Source organism: Choristoneura fumiferana, chromosome 16 (genome assembly GCF_025370935.1).
Source record: "Choristoneura fumiferana chromosome 16, NRCan_CFum_1, whole genome shotgun sequence".
NCBI classification, from domain to species: Eukaryota; Metazoa; Arthropoda; class Insecta; order Lepidoptera; family Tortricidae; genus Choristoneura; species Choristoneura fumiferana.
Window position 1 is genome coordinate 14,414,205 of NC_133487.1, and position 11,499 is coordinate 14,425,703.

The 11,499-nt window shown below is 36.2% G+C and overlaps 1 protein-coding gene across 1 annotated transcript; it reads left to right on the forward strand.

Annotated features, from left to right (window-relative positions):
• The first annotated feature begins 2,825 nt into the window (after positions 1 to 2,825).
• On the forward strand, positions 2,826 to 7,353 carry LOC141436080 (uncharacterized). The gene is made up of 3 exons (XM_074098925.1): positions 2,826 to 2,858; positions 3,157 to 3,946; positions 5,760 to 7,353. Exon 2 carries the CDS (start codon positions 3,165 to 3,167, stop codon positions 3,936 to 3,938), a length of 774 nt encoding a protein of 257 aa, XP_073955026.1. The 5' UTR covers positions 2,826 to 2,858; positions 3,157 to 3,164; the 3' UTR covers positions 3,939 to 3,946; positions 5,760 to 7,353.
• The last annotated feature ends 4,146 nt before the right edge of the window (positions 7,354 to 11,499 follow it).

Consider the following 11,499-nt stretch of genomic DNA (forward strand, 5'->3'; position numbering starts at 1 on the left):
TAACTTTGGCCGTCTCGATATCTTTGCCCTTGGCTGTACAAACGGCAGATGTGGTCAGCGCAATCCCATTTGAGTCTAACGATTTATTTACTATTGCTGCATATTCTGTCAACCGCGACTTTCTACCTACCTTATAATATAATAGCTCTAGCCTTGTAGACTCAAAATGGCATTTTTTTTGTTATATATTTCTTTCTTCTCACTGTGCATAAATTACTGTTCGCCTATCTTTAAGTTTTCCTTTCCTGTTTAGGTTAACTTGAAAAGATCCCTTTTAGGGATAAGTTCGCCTTTGTACTCTTTTTGTTTTGTTGTTTTCTTTTTGTATTATTTTTCGGTTTTATGTACAATAAAGTATTTACATAGATACATACGTATAAATTTTTTTCGTTATCAAGTCCACCCAGACCAATAAAATAAAAGCATATCGGGAACCGAAAATTGCACAACTCCATTACGCAACTGCTGATCTGCCATTTTGCCACGTCGTGTTTTACTTAAAATGGCCACTGCTTAAATGAACGACGTAAAGCATGGCAAAGTGGCATCGGCACATTTGTGCCATCGCGTGCGCCCACGGCATAAAGTATCGCTTACGATTGAAAGCGTGCTTATTGTTTTAAATCGCCGCCCGCCCCGCAATTTGACGGTGGGCGGAATGCGTATGCATAGGAAATTAAATATTAATATCGTTATTGCAGGGTGTGCGCGGCGTGAAACCAGTGCAGGGCGATTTTCTACGTGGTGCATTTTATATTGGATCGCCAGTTATCCCAGTACTAAAATCCAAAAGAGTAAAGTTGTATCTTACTAGTACGATAGCCTACCCTCCTTTTTATAGATAAAAAATATACCTGTTATCTCAACATTCGTCTCTTATTCTGTCGCTATAATATGATGCCTTATACCAAACAAACAGTCCGCAGCGTTTATTTTTTAGTAAAATATGTATTTTTTTCATTTTGTAAGTATCATCTTATGAAGCCTTACTTCATTGCTTCTCGGTCACGCAATTAATAAAGAAACACGCTCCCCGCTCCGCCGTCCGCCCCGCTACACGCTTGGGTCCAGTCCGTGGCCCAAGTAACATAATGACATCCGAAACTACTCTAAAGAGGCTGATTGCCTTAATCACCGCGCCTTTCCATCATAGAGATAGCACCGTCAACCGTTTCTCAGCATTAACCAGCCCTTTCCAGTGATTCACGGCACCAACTATCACGTAAATCTACTGAAATAAAAAACCCCAAATGGACGTAGTGACACAAATATTTCAAAGTCCGTTGACCCCGAGCACTAAATATAATAACAATGAAGCCAATTAGGTGCGACTCTGCATACCATTTGGAGCATAACCTCCTAGTGTTAACGTAAATAGGCAGTTAATTCTGAATTATTAACCCACAACACGAATGTCACGTAATGAAAATATACTCACGCTGTTTCGGGTTGATCTATCAGAGCTTAATTTTTAAAGCTTAGTACCCAAGGAGTTACAAACGGAACTCTATTTATGTCGCTACACTGTCCGTCGTCCGTTTGTCTCTCTGTCCACCACAAAAACCATCTCAAGAACCGTTACAAACAGGCAACAAAATTTACACATAATGTTTATTTCCATTGTTGTTACAACAACAAATAATGAAAACAGAACTAAGTATGAAATTACCTCAAACTGCGCAAATTCTACTTAACCTAGATTTTAACCCCCGACGCAAAAGAGGAGGGTTATACAAGTTCAACGCCACTGTCCGTCCGTCTGTCTGTCAATGGTATCGTAGCTCACAAGCTGATAGACCGATTTCGATCCGGGTTTTGTACGTGAAAGCGTTGCCCTGCAATAGTTCATAGCTTTGTGTCCTTAAAATCAGTTCAGTCGTTTTTAAAATATCAAACTTTATAATGAAAATGTCGGAGATTTTGCAACTTTTCTATTTATATTTATAGTTGGTTATTGAACCATGCGATTGCCATACGGTTCCCTCTTGACGTTGTGAATTCGTGTCAAGCTATCTTGAATACAATCCATGCACTAAAAAATAATCCTAGGAACTGTTTAACGGTTAATGGCATCGGCCTAAAACATTGTGATTACGGATATATGTATACCTAGTCTTATTAATATTGCAAGTACAGCCAACAAAATCTGTATCTACTCAGCAATAAAGTTTAATGAAAAATGTTTTTTTACGTATAACTATTCTACGTTAATATTACTAAAATGATTAAACACCTACACTACTTCTCTCTATCTGTCTGATACTCTGTTGTGAAATTTATTGTTACCCTAAACCGAAGAGCATGTATGAAGGGAATAATGAAAGTATGTAAGGATCGTAGCAAGTGGAAAGAAGTGGTCTCTGCCTACCCCTACGGGAAAGAGGCGTGATTATATATATTTGTATTTCGCTGCACAGTCTTCTCATGATAATAACTCATGTAGTATTCGTATTCTACAGCCGTTGACCACGTATGTAAAGAGTAAGTTTCTAAACGAAAAAACGTCTTGCTCGCACTAGTTTTCCCGCGCGCATAGCTGTCATTTGTCATTCTCGTTTTCGTGCAGCCAACGACTACCATTATTCTTGCATCATTCGCGTAAAATAGAAAATAGAAACAGCAAAAATGCCGAAGGACAAGGAGAATTCATTGGAAAGAATCAAGAAGAAGTTACGTAGACTTGAACGGAAATTAAAATCACGTTCAAGGACACGATCCCGTTCTCCCTTGCCCATGAATCATTGGGAATCCGAAAAAGAGCGGTCGGAGACACCGCTAATTTGGGAACCAACTGAGGACCCAGAACAGAATTAATCATACGGAAGAGCAGGAACAGAATATTGATCATACCGAAAAAGGTAAGTCAGTGTTCACAACGTGCCTAATTTTCGTGATGCGTTTTACCTCAAGGGTAAACACCTTCACTACTCGGTACTTGATAAATGATGCCTAAGGATCACAATGTCCTTTGCATTGCGGTATACTATACACATGGGTATACTCTTTGCTATTATTTAGCATACAGTTAGCATTGCGGTGTACTATGTTGGGTACACTCCTTGCTCCAATATCATGGCGTTCTACTTCATGGGTAGTTCCCTGACTTATTGCGTATGTTATCTTAAACCAAAACTTTAAATAGTTTTTTTATTTCAGCTGAAACAATGGTCAGTGCTGAAGTTCTTAAGCTTCTCGGGGAAGCCCCGGAAGAAGTTGGCTATGGGCCGGACTTACTTCCACAAATATGCTCAAGGTGGCAAGGGATTATTAAAAAGGGCCTTGAAAAAGCAGAAAAAGTCAATATTGTTAAGAAATATCCCCCACCGGCTAATTTTAAATTAGTAGATGCTCCCAAATTAAACCCAGAGGCCCAGGCGGCAGCAGGTGAAAATGTGATCAAAAGAGATAAAGCAATTGAGGCTAAACAAAAGCAGGTTTCATGTGCCCTGATTGCTATTGGGCAAGCACTAAATAAATTATGCAAAGCTCCCCAAGGTAATGAAGACATAATCACACTTTTAAGTGATAGTGGTAGGCTTTTATGTGACTACCACCATGCAGAGTCTTCAACCAGAAAACAATTTCTATTGACAGGATTGGAAAACAAAACTGCTCGGGAAGCACTTAAAGATACAGAGGTTGATCAGTGGCTCTTTGGTGAAAACTTAGCCGACAAATTAAAGGCCTCAAAGGCTATAGAGCGATCCAGCAAGGACCTCAGAGGATCCCAGAACAAAACAAAAAGAGTTCAAAACCAATTAAACAATCCAAACAATTTAAACTTCAAGGGCCCAGCCAACAATGTTTACAAACCAAAAACTCAAGGACAGAGACTGGGATACCAGTCCCAGCCATATCAGAAAAAACAAGCAGCAAGGCCATTTCAACCAAGGGTCCATCAGAAACAGCACCAGCAACACTACAACAGTCGGCGCTAATTGATCAGGTGTGTAATAATTATTGTGGCCAGCTCAGATATTTTATGACGCAGTGGCAAAAGATAACCCAAGATCTTAGGATTTTATCCTGGATTTCAGGATATAAAATTCCCTTTTTAAGTCCACCAGAGCAAACAATATTTCCAAAAAACAATAATTTTTGTTCCTTTGAAGCTTTAAAGATAGATAAGTCAATATCTGAGTTGTTGGAAAAAGGGCCATTGTAAAATGTAAACCAAGTGAGGGACAATATTTATCTAAAATATTCACTGTTCCCAAACCTAACGGTCAGGATAGATTTATTCTAAATTTGAAAAATTTAAACAAATATGTACAAACTGAGCATTTCAAATTGGAAGACATAAGGACATGCATAAGACTAATGACTCCTAAGTGCTATATGGGGACTATAGACCTCAAGGATGCCTACTTCTTGCTAGGCATACACCCCAAGTATAAAAAATACCTGAGGTTCATGTGGAAGTCAGATATTTATGAATTTCAGGTTTTACCATTTGGTCTTAACACTGCTCCTTATGTTTTTACAAAATTACTCAGACCTGTCATGCAAAATTTAAGATCTAATGGCCATATGTTAAGCTATTATTTAGATGATATATATATTGTTGGAAGGTCATATGATGAATGTCTAAATAGTATTCATGCTACGTTGCAAACTGTCACAACCTTAGGTTTCATAGTAAATTATGAGAAAAGTTCGCTGATACCCCAGACTTCTGTTCAATATTTAGGATTCATTTTAGATTCTGAAAATTACCATCTGTCCTTGCCAGATAAAAAGAAGACAAAAATTAAACAAGAAATAAATTTATTCTTAAAATTATCTACATGTAAGATTAGAGATTTTGCGCATCTAACAGGGTTGCTTGTATCTGCTTGTCCTGTTACCGAGTATGGCTGGCTGTATACAAAAGACCTGGAAAGACAAAAGTACATTTACTTGAAACAAAGCAGTGGTGATTATGATAAAATAATGCCTGTGTCTGTAGCAGTTAAGAATGACTTAACATGGTGGTCAAGAAAAATTGATAAAGCAAAGAGTAAAATTAAATGCAATAATTTTTGTAAAGAAGTGTACAGTGATGCTTCTTTGACAGGATGGGGTGGCTCATGTGAAATGGAGACTGCTGCGGGATTATGGAATGATGAGGAAAAGAAAAATCATATTAATTATCTCGAACTTTTGGCTGCTTTTTTAAGCCTTAAAACATTTTGTTTTAATTTGAGTGATTGCGAAATACTTCTAAGAATCGATAATACCACAGCAATCTCATATATTAACCGCATGGGTGGTGTCCAATTCCCACACCTCAACTCGATTACTAGACAAATTTGGAAATTTTGTGAAGACAGAAAATTAATAATTTTCGCCTCATATATTAAATCTGAACTTAATGTTATTGCCGATAAGGAGTCCAGAAAATCACATTCTGAAATTGAATGTGAACTAAGTGATAACTTTTTCCAAGATATATTACACAGTTTTGGGTTGCCAGATGTAGATTTATTTGCAAGTCGGGCAAATGCAAAATGTAAACGCTATGTGTCATGGAAAGGTGACCCAGACGCCTTTCAAATAGATGCCTTTACTCTTTCATGGAAACCATATTTTTTCTATGCTTTCCCTCCTTTTTCACTGATATCAAAAATATTACAAAAAATTATTTCTGAGCAGTCAGAAGGCATTGTTGTGGTACCTAAATGGCATGCACAGGCATGGTACCCTGTATTTATGAAACTTGTATGTTCAAAATGTATTACATTAGGCCCAAGTTCAACATTATTTAAAACTTATTCCAGCAACCAGCCGTTTCAAGAACGTCTTATCCTGGTTGCCGCGGTGCTGTCCGGGAAGCGCTATCACAAAGAGGAGTGTCGTCAGCTGCCGCCGACATAATGTTGGCCTCACTCTCACACAGTACCGCCAAACAGTATGATACGTACCTGAAACAATGGTATAATTTTTGTGTAATTTATAATATTGATTATTTGAAGGCATCAGTACCTCAAGTACTTACTTTTTTAACGAACCTCTGCAATGAAGGTGCTGGATACGGGAGTATTAATTGCTGTAGATCTGCCCTATCTCTTTTGTTAGGAACAAAACTGTCATCTGATGACAGAGTGAAACGATTTATGAAAGGTGTATTTCGGTTGAATCCCCCACAACCTAAATACAGCGTAACCTGGGAACCTCAAATTGTGTTAAATTATTTGTCTACATTGTTTCCAAATAATAGTCTATCATTAGAAAATCTTAGCAAAAAATTAGTCACCTTATTAGCCATTGCTACTGCACATAGAGTACAAACTTTATCTTTAATAAAGATATCTAATATCCATCAATATCCTGATAAAATACTTATTAAAATATCTGAGTTGATTAAGACTTCGAGGGCAGGCTCTAATCAACCCATACTTACCTTGCCTTTTTTCTTAGATAAACCTGAAATATGCCCAGGGCAAGCTTTACTTGCATATATGGACAAGACTAAGGCAATTCGTAATAACTGTGATCAATTGTTGATTGCTTTTAAAAAACCACATAAACAAATAACTTCTCAAACTATCAGTAGGTGGATTAAGCTAACTCTAAATAAAAGTGGCATTGATACTTCCATATTCACTGCTCACAGTACGCGCCATGCGTCCACGTCCGCCGCAAATCGACTCGGTGTGAATATTGACACCATAAGAAAAACTGCTGGTTGGAGTGAAATGTCTAAAACATTTGCTAAATTTTATAACAGACCAATTGTACAATCTGATGATTTTGCACGATTAGTTCTAGCACCTAATACATAAGTAATCTTGCTTACGTTAAGATAAGCATATTGTTTCTTGTTGTCTTCAGTCATATGTATGTGACTGAAATAGGTTGATTATTGAAAATGTTTCACATAATTATTTTTGAGCAAATAATAGAATATTTTATTTTTGTTAATTGTGCTAATTTTAATTTTGATTAAAATTATCTTATTATTTCACGTTAATGACTTTTCTTCGCAACTCTGAACATCTACATGAGTTATTATCATGAGAAGACTGTGCAGCGAAATACAATTAGAAATTAAACGAACTTACCTGAAGTGAAGTTCTATTCTAATTGTGTGAGCTGCACAGTCTCGAAATGATAATCCCTCCCTCCCAGTTACCCGCATATTATCGCGAATCAAGTCATTACGTTATTTTATTGTATATTTATTCTCTAAACTAAATGACAAATGACAGCTATGCGCGCGGGAAAACTAGTGCGAGCAAGACGTTTTTTCGTTTAGAAACTTACTCTTTACATACGTGGTCAACGGCTGTAGAATACGAATACTACATGAGTTATTATCATTTCGAGACTGTGCAGCTCACACAATTAGAATAGAACTTCACTTCAGGTAAGTTCGTTTAATTTCTAAGTATGTAGTATTTAAATTATGGTAAGTTTTTTTATGTTAAGTTTATTTGTATTATTTGATTGCCAGGCGCTACAAATCGAAGGTAGGTAAATGCCAAGTACATTAAAGGTTATTTTTCAACTGTTATTTATTTTATTTGTAGTTATTTTATTTTAAACGTTCAAACAGAACCGTCCTTGTATACAATGTTGACTTGCTGGTGACAGTTTCCCTTCGTTTCATATAAAATATCGTGTTTTTCATGATTTCTTGAAATATCATCTTTTAGAAATACAGCAGTTCATTACATTATTATTATTTACTAGCATGATTATATCTTAGAAATAGCTTCTCACTGTTGGACTCTCCTCTTTATCTCTAAATACTCATGAAATTGATTAGTTTAGGTTAATATATTGAAAATTAAAAAAAAAGTACTTTTCCAAAAAAAATAGTGATAAATTAAGTTGTACTCAAATTTCACTTGCAATCCGGGTAAGCGATTAAAAACCGCTGGTATCACTATATCCTTCAACTGTCTCGTCTCCCAACTAAAAAACGTGGAAGATACGAAAAGCCAAAACGCCTTACAAGCAACATTTGCATAGAGTTTCGTGTTCGTCTGACAGGGAAGAATGTGGCGTGCTATCTATTGTCCGCGACGGTTGAATTATTATTTCAATGGTATTTTTTTTATTAGAAAAAGGAGGCGTTTACTAGAAAATAAACAGAGCTATTGACATATCGCGCGGGGCTGTTGCCCAGCGCCGTGACCCGTGGCAAAAATTCATTCATCAAATTCCATATTCACCAATTACATTGATTCTTTCTTTCTTCATAAGAAACTAATTCTTCCTTTTAAAGCAGCATTGGATGTAGCTCAAACTGAAATTATCTGCTATCGCTGCGTTTTTCACGGTTCGATGGTACAGTTTGCAGGTCGCGTGCTCGACTCGCGTGATTTGTGTGGCTCGGAGTCGCGCGTGACGTCGCTTAGGGAACCTTCCCCCCACAAATGGAGGGGTCAACGAGACCCCCTGCATACCAGAGCCGGGTGCAGTTACATATCCGACCCCGTTTCTATAAAGCGACAGTTTTATTTCCCCTAAAGCTGTCACAGAAACAAGAATCAAAATGATCTTTGTCAATCTAACTAAAGTTTTTGTAGCTTGCTTTCTTACTTACGTCTTCATCTTGGATTAAGTACTTATTTGTCGTAAGGTTTTGTTTGACTTTATTTTACATGGGATTTCAACTTTTAAATGTTTTACTCAGTATGAAGAATGTTACATTATTCAAATTGCATCATGTTAAGTGTCTTAAGACAGTACGCCGTAATTTACAAACACATCCCATTCATGCCACCACTCCACATGTGCCTACTTCTAAGGCTCTGCTGTTTTCCCGTTTTTCTTATTGTTGTTTTAGTAGAGTTTAAGAAAAGCAATTTCAGTGCAATACGTATAATCAAGAGAGAGTAACAGCGTTGCTAAAGCAATAGACTACACGTTAGAATTTGTAACTACGAAGGTTTGAATCTTACATTAATAACAATATTCATTCAACAAACTAGATTAATAAATTAAATAGATAGATAGATTAGATAGATAGATCTATCTATCTATCTAATAAATTAAATATCCGAAAAACTACTTTTTGGAGAATACATACCTACATGACATTTGGTACATAATGAGATATCAAATGATAAAATATGAATATGAAATGATGATGAAATATGAAATGTACGCCGATAACCATTAATATGAAACGCCACCCTTCGTATTCGAGTACAACTCACGCTTGACCGGGTTTTATGCAACACACTTGGACATACATTATGACTCTTACTTTTATTGTTGGGTCGTATTTTCCCTTGCTAACAATAATCTTCAAGAGTAAAATCACAAAGAAAGAGGTGCGATAATTCCCAAGTTATTCCAATCCAAGGACGTTTCTCACGACACTTTTAGTCAGGGCTTGGAAAAATCGTGAAAAAGCAACAAAAGCGGCAAGCGAGCATTAATAAAAGGTGCTTAGAAACGAATAATCTCTCTCCTTGTCTGCCGGGTGACGTCGTGAATTCGTGGAGACAGTTGATTATCGTAAAACGAGTTCGGAGAAACGAAGAACTAAAGTTTCACAGAAATTCTTGTTTTTCTTAAGGACAGGCATGAATTCCCAGAAAAACCTGATTAAAAAATTTCGTTTTGACGAAGCAATTCCTTCGGGTTAAAAAATAAATATTTTATTACCGTTTAGTTCAACTTCGCTAAACGCAATTTTTTATGATGTTTTTTTGAGTTCTGGTTAGTATTGATAAAAATAATTAAAATCAAACGTTAACAGTATTTCCTGTTACTCTATCATCGCTGTCAACTCCTGAAAAGCGTCCACAGAAATAAGATTGAATGAATATTGCAAATAATTCTTGGAAGGACATTTTTCTGTGGATTAGCGGACTTGCGATTTTGGATGAAATCGCTTATTCGTTCTTTTGTGTAATGATGCTGGTATTATGTTAAGTTTGTACATGATAGACGTTAGATTTGGTAATTTTCTTTAGGTTCTTGACATCGCATAAATAATTATAATATAAACATTTTCATAAACATGACATTGAAATGTCGGTAAACCACTCACGCGACGAAGCAATGATATGTTTAAAATTGCCGAAAATGAGTAGATGAGGAAGACATGAAGGCGAGCAAAATGGCGTTGAGTTTTGTAGGCCTACAAAGCATTGGGTGGCAACTTTTATACGCTTAATTTTCATATAGGTACATCGTGACATTTTAACCTCTTTTGATAAAAAATAATGTTATTAGATAAGCGCAGGTAATATGACTGTTAGTTGGCTTGAAATTTTGAGTTTGCTGTTTCCTTGCCATACTGTATTGTATTTAGGAATAGTTTCTAACGCAGCATTTCGAGGCTAAATTAGCTCTTGAAGCAATTAAACTTTACTTATTGAATGTTAGTTAACTTTTATTAGTAAAAATTACCAATCGTATGATCACCCTAGGGTCACCCTTTTCTACATGACTTGACATTGTCAATGTTATCTTTTTAACGTTTCCGTCCAGCACATACAAAGAGGTTGGTTAAAATTGTGTTGTGATAATGACAGTTCAACGTAAGAAGTTTAATAACCACAAGATAAGGTAAATTTAAACTTAATAAATATCTAATTGCATCAAAAACATTTACAGATTTTGTGTATTCTTCACCCGGTATACTTGTTTGAATTGAAAAATATTTTGTATTTATTTTTCACTTTACCGGCACAACCAGTAACAGAAAAATCCACATTTGACTTAATACCTTTTAGGTAAAGATATTTTTAAATTCTGCAGCAGGGCAATGGTACTGAATACGGAATTTCCTGGCACTCGCAGCAGTCAAGTGTTTATCCCGCCCACTAACTATTTCAAGAGCCTCACAAATAACAGCCAGTTTTCCAACAGTTTCCAGTACCCGTATACTGTTTATTCCTGTTTTAATTAGTCTATTGGACTATGAATTGGCCCACAAAAGGTAAGTGCTTTTTATTAACAAACCAGCATTTATACAATTAGAAATATTTATTGCGTCAACTGTGGGGAGTATCTTTATCTGTTACATAGTACCGATAGCGTTACCTTTACTTAGTTTAGAACTAGATTAACTGGCGTTTATTTGACATTTATTTGTATGGAAACCCTTTATTGCATATGCCATTGTATAGATGTTATCCTACTTAATATTATAAATGCAAAAGTTTGTGAGTGAGTGACTGAGTGAGTATGTTTGTAACTCTTTCACGCTGAAACGGCTAGTCGGATCCAGAAGAAATTTGGTATGTAGATATCTGAACATCTGGAATAAAACATAGGCTACTTTTATTCCGATTTTCCCACGGAATAGTGGTAAAATCTCGAAACAACAACCGCTGGGCTTAGAGTCATGAAATTGGACATGATTCTTTTTAATGTAACGTTAATGAAAACCACGATTTAATTTTCGGGAATTCCTACGGGAATTTTTAAAAATCCCAAAATTTCAATTCAGCTACTGGATCTAATGGTTTTCGTGTGCGAAGTAAACACTAGTGATAAATAGTGATAGTAAATGCAGCGAGGTATCTTATATTCTGTCTGACCCAAAACAGA

Coding starts and splice junctions, on each gene's coding strand:
- LOC141436080 (XM_074098925.1), top strand. CDS start 3,165: ATGGTCAGTGCTGAAGTTCTTAAGCTTCTCGGGGAAGCCCCGGAAGAA.